The sequence below is a fragment of the Acartia tonsa genome, chromosome 5, assembly GCF_053477335.1.
Source record: "Acartia tonsa isolate MP-2025a chromosome 5, ASM5347733v1, whole genome shotgun sequence".
Lineage (NCBI taxonomy): Eukaryota > Metazoa > Arthropoda > Copepoda > Calanoida > Acartiidae > Acartia > Acartia tonsa.
In genome coordinates, this window is record NC_137264.1 from 53,655,654 (window position 1) to 53,674,280 (window position 18,627).

At 35.9% G+C, this 18,627-nt stretch overlaps 2 protein-coding genes across 10 annotated transcripts in view; both read left to right on the forward strand.

The window, feature by feature from the left end:
- The window catches only part of LOC145319848 (uncharacterized), a 34,888-nt gene extending 25,420 nt beyond the window's left edge, over positions 1–9,468 (forward strand). For all 8 annotated transcript variants that reach the window (XM_080162243.1, XM_080162242.1, XM_080162245.1 and 5 more), the window contains 4 exons: positions 7,081–7,195; positions 7,645–7,802; positions 8,244–8,323; positions 8,861–9,468. In XM_080162243.1, the coding sequence (XP_080018369.1) occupies positions 7,081–7,195; positions 7,645–7,802; positions 8,244–8,323; positions 8,861–9,048 (541 nt within the window). In that variant the 3' untranslated portion in view covers positions 9,049–9,468. The remainder of the gene's footprint in view (positions 1–7,080; positions 7,196–7,644; positions 7,803–8,243; positions 8,324–8,860) is intronic.
- The window catches only part of LOC145319850 (uncharacterized), a 33,794-nt gene continuing 24,632 nt past the window's right edge, over positions 9,466–18,627 (forward strand). For both annotated transcript variants that reach the window (XM_080162251.1, XM_080162250.1), the window contains exons 1-4: positions 9,466–9,555; positions 14,426–14,506; positions 15,878–15,962; positions 16,853–16,938. In XM_080162251.1, the coding sequence (XP_080018377.1) occupies positions 9,519–9,555; positions 14,426–14,506; positions 15,878–15,962; positions 16,853–16,938 (289 nt within the window). In that variant the 5' untranslated portion in view covers positions 9,466–9,518. The remainder of the gene's footprint in view (positions 9,556–14,425; positions 14,507–15,877; positions 15,963–16,852; positions 16,939–18,627) is intronic.

Below are 18,627 nucleotides of genomic sequence, written 5' to 3' on the forward strand. Positions count from 1 at the left end.
AACTCAACAGCAAGGTCACGCAGGATCTTATTGCATCTAGCAATCTCTGGCCAGTTTGTTTGTTGATCTGGAATGAACAAAAATTCTCCTGCGGAAAATCTGTGAATGCCGGAGGATTCCGCGCATTCAAACATCTTACGGATACTCGCCATAACTTCCTGTTGATCAAAAGAGTTTAGCAGGACATCATGGTAGGAAAGAACAGTAATGTGTTGCTTGGCCTTTTTATTCATTAGTTGAAGGATGATCTTCTCCAAGCTTTCAACCGAGGGATTCTCAGTGATAATCCAGTTGAAGTTATCTCCCACCTTCAGGTCTTCAAGGATGGCCCTGGGCATGATGATACTCGCCAAAATGGTGTGCGTGATGGGCTCGTTCTCGTGGGTATCCATGGCAGAGGACATCTAAAAAGTATGAGATGTTTTAGATGTTGTTTTTAACTTATGACATAGTTAAGGAGATGAGGGGAAAAAAAAAACTTTTATCCTCGTAATATTTACAATACATATGGCTTTAGCATGACCATTTATTATGTATCTTTATATGCAGTATAAATATGCACATGTATTAAAATTACAAAAAGATGTATATATGTATAGAAAATAAAACATTGTGCTTTATGAAAATGCACTGTAAAGCACTTAAATCAGGAAATAAGAAGTGCGACGCAAAATATTAAATATACGTTTGTACTGTATAATTTTATAATCGCGTAATTAAAAAAATAATATTTTTATAATTTTAAAAAGCTTTCTTGAAAAGGCTTTGTGTTTTACACGATTCTTGAATTATTTACTAACTTATTAGCAACAGTAAATTAAACTTTATATCAATTACGAAAATTGAGAAAAGTTCTATATGATAGTGTGGTAAGGTTTATAAAGTTTTAATAAAACAAACTTACTTCTTTAAAAACACCGGGATGTGGTGACGCTGCACTGATAAGTTCAGATTGCTAAGAATTACTATTGAAAAATATAAAAACATGATAAAAAAAGTAAGCTTTAATGAAATAAGCTTGACCAATAAATTGCCGACACACAAATTTTCACGCCGCGCAAGAATTAGGAGAATGCCGCGTTCTCTTATGAGTTCGGTATTAACCCTGTTAGCATTCGTATTTGTTGTTATTATTTCTGAAATCCCAGCTGGAAAATAAGCGGGAATTCGCACAAGCGATTTTTACGTAAAAATTCGCACAAACGATTTTTTAAAAAAAATATGAAATGGGTGTATTTGACAATAAAAAATGAGAATTATTTATATTTACAATTAGAAATAGAATAAAATCTTACTTTCTTATGAGAGGAAAGCAATTTCTTTTGTTTAGTGGAGACTAATACTTAGGGCTTAGCTAGCTGCATTTAGCTGCTCTCTGCTAAGCATTCCTGATTGGATAACCTGTCTGAGCTTTACTGTATCAGCCCCTTTTTTAGTCAGGCAATCACTTAACTGGTATTCTCCCCTCAACCATACTAATCTTGACAGTTCTCCAGTCCTCAAAGATTCCTTTATCATCCCTACTTCCCGGCGCAGCCGCTTCTCCGCCACATTGGTGCTGGAATGTACTGAGTCGTAGGTGTCTTTGTTATCTATTATGGCTCTTATGGGAAAATTGTAGCCTTGGAACATGTCACACAGTAGCCATCTTGTTGCAATAGCTGCATCAAGTCCGATGTACAGACTTAAGCATTCTGCTCCAAGAGTGGAGGTCACGATTCTTGTGTTCTTGTTGGCTTTCCAGTCTATAGGGAAACATTTTCCAGATTCTGGTTCTACTAGAAGTATGATATAGGCAGCTGTACTGTCTAGAGCTTCATTTAGATTTCCTAGTGATGCATCGGTATATAGGTAGATCTCTGTTTTGCTCAAATCCATTGCAGGTATTCTTACTTGTGCAGTATCTTTAAGTTTCAAAAGAACTTTCTTGGCATATTTCAAGTCTGATACCTTTCCTTTCTTGAACTTTGTGGACAAGTATATCATGTCAAAAATGATATCAGGGCGGGTAGCCCTTACCGTCCAGTTGATTACTCCAACCATCTGTCTTAGTAGAGTGAGCTCATCTTCACTAAGGTCAGTATCTGCTTTAGCAAGCTTAGCAGCTTCTAGATTGGGAATGGTAATGTTGTCTACATAGTGTTTCTGGTCAAGAGTGATACCATCTTTGTCTTGAGCTATTTGGAAGCCGGTGTAAACAAAATTGCCAATCTCCTCTTTACCAACTTTGAAACACTCCAGAATTAAAGGCAGGACCTTCTTGTTAAAGTATTGATTACCTGAATGCAAGAAGTCGTCCACATGTAGACCTATGAATCCTATTAGGACTCCATCTTTGATTAGATAGTAGAAACCAAAGTCATAGTTGCATTGTGTGAATCCCAGCTGTCTCAGTTTCTTATCAACTTTGTTGTACCATTTCCGGGAAGCGTCTTTTAGTCCGTAAAGACATTTGTTGAGTCTCCAGAGTTTACCCTCCATTTGTGCCTCTTTGGGGGGTTTAACAAAGACTTCCCTGTCAAGGTCAGAACCTTGTAGAAAGGCACTGCGTATGTCTGTGGTACCTATTGACCAACCTTTTGCTGCTGCAATACCTAAGGACATCCTTAATGATGATTTATTCATTGTTGGTGATTCTGTGGGTACTTCTGCTGTCTCTTGAAAGCCCCTGGCTGTCAATCTGGCTCTTGTTTCAGTCCCTTTTTCTGTGAGAACCCAGACTGTGGTCACCCTTTCTTGCCCTTTGTCTTCGACTACTGTATAGGTATTGAATTCTTTGAGTTTCTCTAGCTCTTTAAGTTTAGCAGCTTGGGCTTCTGGAGAATTTCGCTTTTCCGTGGGTACCATTACGGCAAGTACTTCATGGTGAACCCAGTTGACTGTTTGTGCTTCTTCATTGATTGGTCTAATTTCATATTTGGTCATGTCGTCATAGAATTTGGTTCCATCGTCCATTTCTACATTATACCAGTTTTCGCTGGCTTTGGCTGTTGCTTTGCCAGCTCTGTTGACAATCAATCCTGATTTCCATTCATCATTGAGTCTTATCTGTACTCTTTCTGGAGGTTTGAATAGCGGTTGTTTGGTTGTTTTAGTACTTGCTTTTGGTGGTCTACCTCTTCTTTTGTTTTCAGTGACATTGTTTTGAGTTGGATTGTCTTCAGTGATTGTGTCTGTTGCAGTTAGGTTGTCTTGATCATCATTAATGTGATTTGAGTCATTATTTTCAGTGACTGTTTGCTCATTTGCACTTGGCCTTTCTTGAAATTGGAAAGCAATGCTGGTCTGGACCTTGTCTGTCTCATTGTCTTTTACTGTTTCAGCATCTTTGTTTTCAGTATTCTCCTTAGGTATGGGATTGCCAAGATGATCTGTAGATAAGTCAGCACCTGGTATTTCTCCTGCTTCGATTCTGACTCTCAGCTCCTCTTTCACTGGCAGTAGTCTGTTGGCACTTGTTCTGGTACAATAACCTCCGTGTCTAACCATTATTACCTTACTATCTTGCCACATAACTTTCCCAGGACCCATCCATCTGCCATCCTTCTCTCTTCTGTAGTAAACCCAGTCGCCAGGTTGGTAGATGTATTCTACTGTTCTCATCTTTGATCTCAATGCAATCTTCAGCTTTTCACTGTTCTGTGACTTCATAAAAGCGCTTCTGGTTTCTGTCATTGCTTTCATATTCTCTTCGAATACTTGACAATGGGTCTTGATTTCATGCGCTGTTGGTGGAGCTTCTACTATGTCTGTCAGGTGTGGTTTTCTACCGAATACTAATTCATGTGGGGTGAAGCCATAGACATTTGACAGGGAATTTTTGGCATTACAGGCCCAAGCTAAGGCCGTTTCAGCATCTAATTCTGGAAACTCAATCATTACAGATTCATGAATGTCGTCAACAATTGAGTGAGCTTTTTCTGTTGTTCCGTTTTGCCAAGGTGATGAGCTACCGGTCGTATGTATCTTGATGTCTAGTTGGCTACAGACTTCCATCATCAGATTATTGGAGAATTCTCCACCATTATCAAAGATCAACTCTTTCATCTTTCCAAAATATCTTATCCAGATTCTCATCATTCCTCTCACCACTTCTTCAGGATCTTTAGATTTTATGTAGGTACCTAGAGTGTACCTAGTGAAGGTATCTACCATGTATAAGATGGGTTTTCCCTTTAAGATCTTGAGATCTAGGCCAACCACTTGGTTAAAGTCATTGGAAGGACAGAGGGCGACAACAGGTCTGTCGGGATTTCTCTTCCTCAAGAGACATCCTTCACAGCCATTTATGATCTTCTCGACCATATCGCGGAAAGAATCTCTCCATTGTCCTGCTGACTTGAGAGTTTCTATGAATACTCTCTGTGGTCTATGTCCTAACTGTCGGTGGACTTTGTCAAGCATTTTGTATACTTGCTTGTCATTGGCTGATATGAGATCAGCTGCCATTACTTCTTGAATAAGCATGGTGCCTTCTTTATCATTATCACCAAGTAGGCTGACTATGAAGTGTCCAGCCGAGGTGGTGCTGACCTTGAGAGGTCTTCCATTGGCAGTGGCTGTATCGTCTGCCATGTTAAGGGTAATCCCTATCTTTTTCATGTGACTCTTTGAAAGAAGAAGGGGTATGTCACTTGGAATGACATCAATAATTATGTCATAAAGCTCTTGTCCTATAATAATAGGCACTTTGTATGCTTTTCCTGAGATAAGGGATTGGTTATTCCCAAAGGTGAATTCGGTTCCCGTTGAAAAGGGTCCCTTTATTCTGTCCTTTAAATGCTCTGGAATGGCATTGAGATATATCTCCATCCACTTTTCTCCTGCGACACTGCTGGTACAGCAAGTGTCCAGGGCGGCTGAGTTCAAGGTCTCAGCTGTAAACCTATTTAGCTCTTTTTTATCAAAGGTAAGGAAAACCTTTTGGACAGATTTGTCCTCATCTGATTCGGGTTCGGTAATAAATCCCTCTTCCCCTTCATTTGGCTCAGTTACATAGGCTTCCTTTTTCTTATGATTAGTTCTCCCTTTTACATGGGGGCATTCTCTGTATAGATGCTTAAAAGAGCCACATTCCCGGCATTTATATACGCGACCGTGATAATCTTTAGGATTATTGTCGTTATTGCTAACAGGGAATGAATTATGTTGTTTCGGTGCGGACGACGACTTTTTAAATTGTCCTTTCTTTTGAAATTGCTTTTTCCGGGTTTGCCATGTTAGAAATGCCTCTTCGTTTTCTGCAAAAAACGCGTCCGACATATCTTTGTTTTGGTTCTGATTTTCTGTACCCCAGCTGTCCGTAAGCATTCCTACTAATTTTTCTTTAACTTTAGTGTACAATTCGTCGTCGGATGCAGCGTCTATAACCCCTTTCAGGATTTCATGTTGTAGAGCTGTCAACCCTGCTCCCAATAAGAGAATGAAAGTTTTGATATTAGAGTTAATATCAATGTTTTTATTTTTGCATTTTGTAGCATGCAAATCAAATTCCCTTATATAATCCGCAATGTTTTGGGTTGGGACTCGACGTATGAAATGAATTTTTGAATATAATTGCATTTGGTAAGATCTGAGAGTTTTACCTAATAAGCCATCTAGGTATTCAATTACCTTATCAATACTAGTAGGGTCTGTGGCGAGGGTAGCGGGGCGTATCTTAAGAAGGATACTTTCTTGCAAGTTTTTGCCAAAAACTTTGTGATTATTAGGGATGCCTGTTACGAGATAGGCTCCTAATTTATTTTTAGGATGGTCGGTGGTTGCTTTCCATAGTTCAACCATATCCTTATAGCATTCGTAATTATCGAAATCTGCCATCTTAGGCACTTCTAGGCCTATTTTTAATTCAGCCATTACGGAATTTGGCTGGTTTACCTGTCTCCCAGCTTCTTGTAGCTGGTTTACCTGTCTCCCAGCTTCTTGTAGAGTGTCACTGTATTCTTCTTCTTCTTCTGAATTTGACATCTAAATATTGACCTCCCCTTTTTTTACTTGATTTACCCCAACATTTTTTATTTTTACTGTGAAGGTTGTTTTCTATTACACCAATTTAAAAGTGCCACCATCGAGGATTTATGAATTCCAACCTAACATGAGAATTAGGTTGCACCTGTTAATGTGTTAATATTAGTTTGGCTAAAGAAATATTTGACACCGCTTATAATTGAGCCCCAAATCTATGAAAGATTGCACCGCAATTTGAGGTATTTTCGGACATAGGACTTAATTTTCTTAGCTAAATATCCTGTTATGAGAGTAGAATATTCACACACCGCTTGAAGGAAAACAAAGTTGCCCTTTACTAATACCTTTAAAGCTAGGCTTCATAAAAAAAAGCTAATTTCTTCTGTCTTTTTATGAGGAAAAGACACACCGCCTGTGTGGAAGGTTTGAATGCTAGACTTCTGCTGTACACAGTTTCCGTAGATCTTATTCTGCCTTTTTTAAAAAAGAAGACAGCTACGCTCTGGTAGCATTGTTAAAACACGTTGTGACCGTACTTTTACGCACCTGGGTATGAAACCCTATCATTCTGTGTAGCAGCAATAATCTAGGACTCGAACCCTTGTCCACACATTTTCTATTATGAAAAACAAAACATAAATTCAAAACCTCGATTAAGAAAACAAAACAACAATATAAAAATCTGCAATAAATAAAATACAATCTAAACATAAAATTATATTTTCTTTAATAGCAATAATCATAAAACATACGAGAAATAGATATTTATTTAATAATAGGTAAACTATAAAACTTGAAGACATGTGGCTTGGCATTGTGGGGTTGGTTCCAGGGTCATCTACAAATAGGACATATTAACATACAATGTTAACAATCTTATTATATTTATGTTATTTTATTATCTAGATTTTTAAATTTTGATACCTTAATGATAAGCCATAATTTAATAAGACAAGCATGTCTTTAATTGTCTTTAAATGTTAGCCTCTGCTTCGGCATCTCGGGGCTAAAAAACTGGTTTTAATCTTATAATTGTACATTTTTACCCGCGGAAATCTGTTTATAATACGATGCGAGAAATAACAATTATGCATGTCTTCATGTCTTGTATAGATCCATGCACAAGAAGATGGAGGAGAATGAGGGGATGACTTTTGTTTGTGACGAATGTGGCAATGTTTTCAAAACAAAGCTCAGCTTAAAGAATCACATACGGTCACAGCACAAGGTTGGTCATATTTTCGGTAGCGCAACTACTCTTCAACAATTATATCCTTATAATAAAGTAACAGGATGTCTGTCCTTCTGTTGTCTGTCTTTTTGTTTGTTTGTACTGAAGGATCTCGCTAACCACTGATTCGATATAGTTCTCCTTTACAAGTTAGCTTTTCTTAGGGCTTGGGAAGGTTCATAACTAAACTCAGGGGAGCCTACCACCACTCTCCCAATAGAAATCGCCCCTAGAGAAATGCATCAACCCCCCAAAATGTTTTTTTTACGTTGTTTTAAAGCTAAAATAAGATATTGGTTGGGGGGGAGGGGTGGAATTAAACCCCCTACCACCTCAGGTGCCCATAGAGAGGCCTCGGCGGTTATCCGCTATTTCAGCATAAGTATATGTAGGTTAAAACCCCCCAAAATACAAAATTTAACCAATTATTTGTCGTTTTCATTTAGATTGACAACCAGACATTTGAATGTAAGGAATGCCACAAAACTTTCTTACAGCGCCACAACCTGCTCCAACACATGCTTATCCACGGAGATGAAAAGGCTTACTCTTGTGAGTTCTGTCCACAATCATTTGCCACCCCGTCAACTTTGATTAAACACAGGTAGGTTTATCCCAGCTTATACCAACAACGAAAATAATTCGATATAAATTACTAAACCTATATTATGTGATTTTCAGCTGTCGTCAGGGGGCAACACTTAGCAGAATTTACGACTTTTTTTTTATCTCCCCCCCCCAATTAATATTTTTGATTTATTTCGCTTGTTGGCTATACCTTATCTGTGGGTTTATCACTGAAATTTATTATCTACAGATAGATCATATTTTTACTAAAGTTTGTCAACCAACTTAGCTTTACAATTACACCAAGTAAATCACCAGGAGCTAAAGTAATTTTGTATCAATTCTTACCTCACCTAATAAACCTTTATTTTTTTTAATGACCATTAAGACTCTGCTTAACCTAATCTAATAAACTGGTTAGATAGCTGATCTATAGCTATGTAAAATAAAAACATTAGAAACCTTTAAAATTTTGTAGGCAAAGAAACCACTGGTCCCAAATGGGCATCCTACCGAAGCATACCTGTGATCAATGTGATAAACGGTTCTGGCAGCCAGGTACACTTCCTATTCCAGTATGGCTTCGAAACCAATTAATATCCGGTTCTCAGCCACTCTGAAAAATCATGTATTGTATCGTATTATGTCCAGTTTTCTACGAATATGAAAATATATGTACAATCATAAGATTAAAACCAGTTTTGTTAGCCTGTGTCTTTGGCATCTTGGGCTAACAAGACTAATTTTGATCTTATAATTGTAAATTTTTATATCCGCAGAAAGCTGTTTATAATACGATGCGATAAATTACTATTTTGGGACACAGGGGTAGGACAATGAACTATAAATCAATCTCCCCAACTCCAAATACTAACGGACATAATGAATTAAATTTATTTTTCTTTTATGTGTTTATTTTTGCACATGTTTGTACTGAAATATTTAACCGCTGAACCAATATGGTTATCCTTTTTCTTTTCTTAAATTGTAAAGGGGGAGGGGCGGTTGTGGAGTGCCCTTAGACACCTCTGGGGGCGTAGCGGCTATTCTTGTTCTATTTTAAAAACCGGTTCCTTGATTTTATTTACATTTTAGGTGAACTACGCGAGCACGTGGACCGAGTTCACCTGGGGCTGAAGAACTTTGTGTGCACCGAGTGTGGCAACCGGTTTGGCAGTCGGAAAGTGCTGAGCAAGCATCTGCGGCGGATACACAAGTTGACCGGCGGCGCCGGCGGGATTAAACTTGATAAATTGAGTGTTGTCACTGCTACTGCTGAATAAAAATAGTATTTTAAGGGGGGGGGGGGGAGGGCAAAGGGGGTTATTTTTCGCGTATTTTCCATAATATATAGTGTAACCTTAATAAGGGCATTTGACTAAAACGGTACACTTAACTTTATGAAAAATACGCGAAGAAAAATTATTCAAAAAACTTATAGTTAGGTAGGAAAGTTCTTTTCCAAAACATTAAGTCATCAAATGAAATTAGGAAATATTCAAACTTTATTATTATTTTTATCTAAAAAAAATAAGTTTCGCTTTTCTTTGCCCATTTCAAATGATTACGTACTACCAAAATATATTATCATATGTATTTAACTGTGTTTTATTTAGGTAAAAAATATTTTTTTAAATAAATGAATTAAAATTTATGAAGTTTTTGTATTGATGTTATATTTTATGTATTTAGTGTGTTTCAGATAGGTATTGTAAAAATGACTTAAAATATTTTTAAAAAAGAATTATTAAAAATGCTTGAAACATCTGTAAATGATATCAAACATGAAGGTAATTTTAGAAATTTACATTTTTAAACGCGAATCTTTTCCATAATTAGGATATGTCTGTCCGCCAGTACGTAACGGTTAGATCTAAATTTAAGCATGTTAGAATTGTCATTTCGATTTTCAACATTACTTAATGACTCCTATAACAGTTAGGTACTAATTAGAAATTATAGTAAAGTCCGTACGTCCATTTAAAACATTCAGATTTTTTTGCTTAAAAAAATGGAAAATCCTATTTGAAAATCTGATTTAAACAATGATTTATTTTGCAACAAAATATATAGGATTTTGTTTAGACTTAAAGATTTATATTAAGCTTATTATTAGTGATGTCAACCCGTCGAATTTTTAAGCCGGATTCGGATTCCGGATCTTAAAAGAATCCGTCAAAAAAGTGGCGGATTCCTTGCGGATTTCGGATTCTTATTTTTGACGGATTCAGGATTCGGATTCCGGATTCTAGCAGTATTTTTAAAGGCTTTTAAAAAAAAATTTAAAAAATTAAGTGCTACATATGTCCTAGAAATTACCTAATGTTCTTGGTGTTCTCTATAATTCGCTTCCGAGAATCGAACCAGATTTTGAAAATTTTTATATGTAATGATGATAATCTTTGCCTTCAAAAAGCGATAGTTGAAAGAAAAAACTCAAGGCGCTAGTTTTAGCATACCAATTAAGAATCCGGAATCCACTAATAAAAAACGGATTCAAGATCCGGATTCAGATTCCAAAATTGGCCCAAAAATTGGGCGGATTCCGGATTGCCAACCCTACTTATTATATTCTATATGTTCGTTTGTTATTAAGTCAGATTTCAGAGCTTCGCTTTTTATAAATGTTGTCATCTTTGTGAAAAGCATAGCCCGATCGTTCCAGCTGCTGGAGAAAGAGAGGGGTAGGTTTCTGGTAAAATCCGTAAAGGTGTGTGTTTTAAGGCTTAACAATAGTAGTAGAACGATAATATTCACTAAATATTTGTATTTCTTATTGAAAAGAACTATAGACAAAATTTTTTAAAAAAAAGTTAACATAAATTTTTATCGTTCTACTACCTAGGTACTGTTTTTTACTTATAACACATAACCTTTACGGATTTTACCAGAAACCTACCCCTCTCTTTTACAGACATCATTCGCAGGGAACTAAAGGAATATGACAATAGCCGATAAATTAATGTACATTCTCAATGATGATGCACAAAATTACCCCATCTGTAGATTAAAATTAGTGGCTGAACAGTTTGAACGCTCAATTTCATGAATGAATCAATTAAAATTATCTTAAGTCCCCAAAGTTGTTAGCCAACGAATAGGAAAGCGTTATGATAAACAGCCAATTGTCCTCTCTCTCTCTCTCTACATCATTCGATTTAGTAGGTATTATAGATGCCGTAAGGGGGGGGGAAGTTTTGCCACTTTCGCGTAAACAGTGTGCTGTGGACTAGGTATTGATTTTAGATTATAGGTTATTTAGGATAAAAGTTTACTTTTGGGTATTAGTTCACGTATATTTAATCATTTTTTGAATAGGTCTCCAGGTTCAGGTGCTGCAGGCTGGAAGGTCGTTTCTGGACAGGTAAAAAAATTAAAATTTTTTTGTTTGAAGAGTTAGAGAGCAACTTATAAAACAAAATATGCTTCTTTTTGAATGTTATTAACATATCTGCAGAAAAAATTAAATTCGGCCTCCAGGTTCAGGTGCTGCAGGCCTCCAGGTACACTCTGGACAGGTAAAAATTAAAAAAATTTATTTGAAGAGTTAGAGAGCAACTTATAAAACAAAATATGCTTCTTTTTGAATGTTATTAACATATCTGCAGAAAAAATTAAATTCGTCCTCCAGGTTCAGGTGCTGCAGGCCTCCAGGTACACTCTGGACAGGTAAAAATTTAAAAAAATTATTTGAAGAGTTAGAGGTACACTTATTAAACCAAATATGCATCTTTTTGAATGTTATTACCATATAAGAAGAAAAAATGACAATCGGCCTCCAGGCTCAGGTGCTGCAGGCCTCCAGGTACACTCTGGACAGGTAAAAATTAAAATTTCTTATTTGAAGAGGTAGAGGTACACTTATAAAACAAAATATGCATCTTTTTGAATGTTATTACCATATTTGAAGAAAAAATGACAATCGGCCTCCAGGTTCAGGTGCTGCAGGCCTCCAGGTACATTCTGGACAGGTAAAAATTTAAAAAAAATTATTCAAAGAGTTAAGAGGTAAACTTATTAAACCAAATATGCGTATTTTTGGATGTTATTATCATATTTGAAGGTAAATTTAAATTCGGCCTCCAGGTACAGGTGCTGCAGGCCTCCAGATCCATTCTAGACAGGTAAAAATTTAAAAAATTTATTTAAAGGGTTACAGGTACACTTATAAAACCAAATATGCATCTTTTTGGATGTTATTATCATATTTACAGAAAAAATTCAAATTGGACTCTAGTTTTAGGTGCTGCATGCCTCCAGGTACACTCTGGACAGGTAAAAATTAAAATTTCTTATTTGAAGAGTTAGAGGTACACTTATTAATCCAAATATGCGTGTTTTTGGATGTTATTATCATATTTGAAGATAAATTGACAATCAGCCTCCAGGTTCAGGTACTGGAGGCCTCCAGGTCAACTCTGGACAGGCAGTTAAAATATTTTTTAATACTTTTTGATTTGGACACCTTACCTGGATCCTGTTGACTGCTGGTTGTTGGTAGCCAGTTAAAAAATCCTAAATGGTTATTTTTGAATTTATAGGAATGGTTTCTAAAAAGAAAATGGCTAAATTATAATAATTTAGTATAATATAGCATTTAAGGCTCCAGACAGGCTGTAGGCGGCCTCCATGAGCCTGCTGGACAGGTAAATCAAACGTGTAATCTTTTATTTAAAAGGAAGGTATACTATGTAGAAATAGAAAAGAAACTTTATATAAAAAATTAGAGCATAAAATTTGCAATGTTATCCTAAATAATATTCACATAACTTTCGTCATTTACTTATTTCCAGTGAACAATAAATTTTTCTTCATTTTAGAACTCTGAAAAAAATATTTTACAGATCAAATTATCTTTTTTAAAATATGTACAACTTACATTATCAAAAAGAAATACATTATTTAATAAAATACTGCTTAACTAGAAGACTAGATTTTTAATTTTTACCTGTCCAGAGTGTACCTGGAGGCATGCAGCACCTGAAACTAGAGTCCAATTTGAATTTTTTCTGTAAATATGATAATAACATCCAAAAAGATGCATATTTGGTTTTATAAGTGTACCTGTAACCCTTTAAATAATTTTTTTTAATTTTTACCTGTCTAGAATGGATCTGGAGGCCTGCAGCACCTGTACCTGGAGGCCGAATATCAATTTACCTTCAAATATGATAATAACATCCAAAAATACGCATATTTGGTTTAATAAGTTTACCTCTAACTCTTTAAATATTTTTTTTTAAATTTTTACCTGTCCAGAATGTACCTGGAGGTCTGCAGCACCTGAACCTGGAGGCCAATTGTCAATTTACCTTCAAATATGGTAATAACATCCAAAAAGATGCATATTTTGTTTTATAAGTGTACCTCTAACTCTTCAAATAAGAAATTTTAATTTTTACCTGTCCAGAGTGTACCTGGAGGCCTGCAGTACCTGAACCTGGAGGCCGATTATCATTTTTTCTTAAAATATGGTAATAACATCCAAAAAGATGCATAATTTGTTTTATAAGTGTACATCTAACTCTTCAAATAAGAAATTTTAATTTTTACCTGTCCAGAGTGTACCTGGAGGCCTGCAGCACCTGAACCTGGAGGCCGATTTTAAATTTTTCTGCAAATATGATGATAACATCCATAAAGATGCATATTTGGTTAAATAAGTGTACCTCTAACTCTTCAAATAAGAAAACTTAATTTTTACCTGTCCAGAGTGTACCTGGAGGCCTGCAGCACCTGAACCTGGAGGCCGATTGTCATTTTTTCTTTTAATATGGTAATAACATTCAAAAAGATGCATATTTGGTTTAATAAGTGTACCTCTAACTCTTCAAATAAATTTTTTTAAATTTTTACCTGTCCAGAGTGTACCTGGAGGCCTGCAGCACCTGAACCTGGAGGCCGAATTTAATTTTTTCTGCAGATATGTTAATAACATTCAAAAAGAAGCATATTTTGTTTTATAAGTTGCTCTCTAACTCTTCAAATAATTTTTTTTAATTTTTACCTGTCCAGAGTGTACCTGGAGGCCTGCAGCACCTGAACCTGGAGGCCGAATTTAAATTTTTCTGCAAATATGATGATAACATCCATAAAGATGCATATTTGGTTAAATAAGTGTACCTCTAACTCTTCAAATAAGAAAACTTAATTTTTACCTGTCCAGAGTGTACCTGGAGGCCTGCAGCACCTGAACCTGGAGGCCGATTGTCATTTTTTCTTCTAATATGGTAATAACATTCAAAAAGATGCATATTTGGTTTAATAAGTGTACCTCTAACTCTTCAAATAAATTTTTTAATTTTTACCTGTCCAGAGTGTACCTGGAGGCCTGCAGCACCTGAACCTGGAGGCCGAATTTAATTTTTTCTGCAGATATGTTAATAACATTCAAAAAGAAGCATATTTTGTTTTATAAGTTGCTCTCTAACTCTTCAAACAAAAAAATTTTAATTTTTTTACCTGTCCAGAAACGACCTTCCAGCCTGCAGCACCTGAACCTGGAGACCTATTCAAAAAATGATTAAATATACGTGAACTAATACCCAAAAGTAAACTTTTATCCTAAATAACCTATAATCTAAAATCAATACCTAGTCCACAGCACACTGTTTACGCGAAAGTGGCAAAACTTCCCCCCCCCTTAATTTAAATATTTAGATGTTAGAGATATTAAGCTCCACGATGGGAGATGTTACAAAATATTTCTGGACAATAAACCTTTCATTTTCTGGAATACAGGTTTCGTTTCTAGTAGCGCAGCTACTCTATAATTAGAGCATGTTTTGTCCGTACATCACTTCATACTGAAACGTATATCCAAAAAACAGATCTATAGACAGTGTATATTACATATAACTACCTCCCCCCCCATTTTTTTTTCAATGACCCTTTTCGTCTGCTATCAAATTGTTTTCTGCAACTTGGCTGTATTAATATTCTCGTTACCATTGGTTGATTTTCAAAGACCCAATTGAGAGTCGGTACAATATCATTGCACTTTTTCATAAATTGCACCCTCGTTTTTAGAGTGCTGAGTATATTTTTCTTTAAAAGGTCTGGAAAAAGTCAAAACAAAGTCGCAAATACTTTCACACAAAGTTTTTGGTGAGCTGCACCGATAATCCCCAGACTCTCGGTAAAATATTGCTGGTAACGAATATTGCCAAAAATCTATGAACTTTAAAGGCTGCTAGCTGCCAAACGGCTGAACGTACAGATCACACCCGCTATGATCTATACGTTCAGCCATATAGCAGCTAGCAGCCTTTAAAATTCATAGATTTTTGGCAATATTCGTTACCAGCAATATTTTACCGTGAACTGCAGTAGATCCCATTTTTCAATTTAAAAAAAAAGAAGGAGGAGGTTCCTTATGCTTAACCACGCGGAGCATAGACCTGCGGGGCTACCCATGTAACCTACCCCAACTTACCAACAAACAAAAGCTACTCCTTTCTACTTCTTTTGAATTTGTCCAAAACAAAGGAGGCGGTGGTATTTCATATCAGTCCTCTTTTTGTGTTAACAAGGATGACAACATCCATAAAAGCGAAGCTCTGAAATAGAAGGACAAACGAACATTAACACTTGTAGATTGTCAGAACTAAATTAGCAGAATATTAATGCATCAGTACAAACAATATTTTATGAAAATTTGTTGCAAAACTGCATAAATAGATGATACTGTTTAAGGACATACTTACATTTTTGGGACTTGTTTATAGAGATGCTTCGCTTATAACATTGTACCTTGTTGTAATAGGAATCAGTTTTCAAAAAATCAGAAGAATCGGATATTTTAACATACAAAAATTTGTTGTCAAAAAAGTTAAAAATCGACATGTTTAAAATGGACGTACGGACATTCTGGTATTTTTTAGAGTTGCTACGCTTTCTAAGTTCTACCTAACTACTATAGGAATCATCATGCAAAGTTTGGAATCGATAGGACAATTCTAACCTGTTTAAATTAACGAAAAGAGCTAACTCTCTGTGATGGACGGACGGACGGACGTACGGACGGACGGACCGACCCTAATTATAGAAAAGCTTCGCTTTTAAAAATCATTGAGACTTTTTTAGTATCTTATTGACAAAAAAATTCTTTAGGTGGACAATCTGCAGATGTTATGGTTCAGTTAGAATCAAACATACCTCTCTCTCTTCCCTCTTTTGTTCTTCAACAGGCAATGAGGTTAGTTTTTATTTTTAGTTGTTTCATAAAAAAACAAGATGGCAACATCCATAAAATATAATTTAAGGATAAACGAACAATAACATTTGTAATTTTGTATAGTGTCAGAACTTATTAGGCAGAATATTAATTTACAAGTCTAAACAAAATTGTATATAAATATGTTACAAAATTGCTTAAATACTGGTACTATTCAAGGACACACTTTTATATAGGGACTTGATTTTAAAGATACTTCGTTTGATATTGTATCTTTTGTCATAGAAATGATTATTCCAATAATGAATAGGATAGGTAATAAAGTAAAAAAAGTCTCAAAAAATGCAATTGACAAACAAGAGATGAAAAATTGGGGTTAAAATAAAGAAAACAGCCTTTTTTTATTTACTATTTCTGTACCCCTAGCATCTAGGGGCTCAGTAAGCGAAGGGTGAGGAAGGTGACAAAAAATTAGCCACAAAACTTCCAAAGACCTGAATTATAAAACAAAGAATTTACTAAGTATTTTATATTATTGATAGCTAGGATTTGATTATATATTTTTTCGAATTTTAAAAAAAATTTGTGAAGTTTTTTTCTTTATTAAACATTTTGGCGTTATCCTCTTAGAATTTTTTTTTTCAATTTTGAAAATTTAAATACCCCCCCCCCCCCTCCGACAACGACGAACAACTATTTTAGGTTAGGTTAGATTTTAGGCTAGTGAGCCGAGCGCTGCGGCTAGGCAGGCAAGGGGGCCGAGCGCTCCGTCTAGGCAGGCTAGGGAGCCGAGCGCTGCGGCCAGAGTTCATAGTTCGCTGTCGGGGGGGGGGGGGGGGGGGGGGTGAGTACTCAAATTTTCAAAATTGAAAAAAAAATTTCTAAGAGGATAATACCAACATTTTTTGTAGATGGGAAAAAGATGTGTCAAATATATTCGAAGAACTGCTAAGTTTTCTCCTCACTTCTCTTACTCAAAAAGCAGAAAAAATTTTAGGTTGGTAATTTCTTTCATTTTGAAAATATTAGAAATAATAATAGTTATTTATCTCATCGTATATACATAGCTTTCCGCGGATATAAAAATGTCCAATTATGAGTAGGGATGGCAATCTGTAAAATTTTTGGACCGGATTCGGATTCTTACAAGAATCCGTCAAAAAATGGGGGATTTTTCGCGGATTCCGGATTCTAACAATATTTTAAGAGGCTTTAAAAAAAATTAAAAGTGCTAAATTTGTCCTAAAAATTAATGTTCTTGGTGTTCTCTATAATTCACTTCCGAGAATCGAACCAGATTTTAAAAGATATTATTATATATAATGATGATAATGACAAGTATTAAAAAACTCAAGACGCTAATTTTAGCCTACCAATTAAGAATCCGAATCCGCTTTTTAAAAACGGATTCCGGATTCGGATTCCAAAATTGGCCTAAAATTGGGCGGATTCTGGATACCGGATTCGGATTGCGAACCCTAATTATAAGAATAATCCAGTTTTTTAGCCTTGAGATGCTGAAGGCACGGGCAAAAAACTGGCTTTATTTTTATGATTGAACATTTATATTTTCTTAGAAAACTGGATATAATACATTGCTATAAATAATTTTCAGTATGGCTTAGAACCGGTTTTATTACACTGGAAATTAATCGGTTTCGAAGCCATACTGGAAATTATCTTCCATTGTCCTAGTTTTTGAAAAATCAACCGACCCCCCAAATATTCTCTGTAAATGAGAACCAAATATCATAATCTATAATACAAAGTAGAATGATGTCTGTTCGTCCGTCCATCTGTCCCTTAAGATCTCGGTAACCACTGAACTGATCGTATTCTACTCTTCAGGGAATATACCTACTGGTCCTGTGGTGGTTTTAGGCTATTTTCTTGGGGGGTGGGACACCCCCCCCCCCCAAAAAAAAAGAAAAATCCCCCCCATTTTTTTTGCTGAAGATTTCCTTGGTCTTTTTTACGAATTTCGCCAAAATTTTTTTTGGATCACCTCTTGGGGCAAAGCCCCTAAAGGCTTGGGGCGAAGCCGCTAGTGTTTACATAAAGGATCTTTAGGTATAAGACATTGGATAATAAACTGATTTGTACATCCCAACGATGATCAAAGGGGGGAGGCGGATGTGCCACTTTTTGAAACCAATACTAAAAGTCAAAGGAACTCAACTAAAAAAAAGAGTTACAGGTCTGACATTTTGCATGGCAGTTGCTTTATAGGGGTACAATATAGAACTGTGAAGAAACGGCGGCGCAACCGCCGAAAACCGCCGAGAATTGCAAAAAAAAATTCGGCGGGAAACGGCGGTTTTAGGCGGTTGCGCCGCCGTTTCTTCACAGTTCCATATTGTACCCCTTTAAAGCAACTGCCATGCAAAATCTCAGACCTGTAACTCTTTTTTTAGTTGAGTTCCTTTGTTGACTTTTAGTTTTGGTTTCAAAAAGTGGCACATCCGCCTCCCCCCTTTAGTCCCTAAAAGTTTTATACAAACGTTTTCTTATTTGTTGGCTTACCAACATTGGTTTTTGATTGGTTTCTTCATTAAGTTGAGTGTCCAAACGGTTCAACCACAAATTATAATCCCCAGAAGGGGTAACTATGCGTATCATCTTTGGGGATGCACATCAATTTATCGGCCATTGTCTTATCCCTTTAGATCCCTGACATATACCTGTT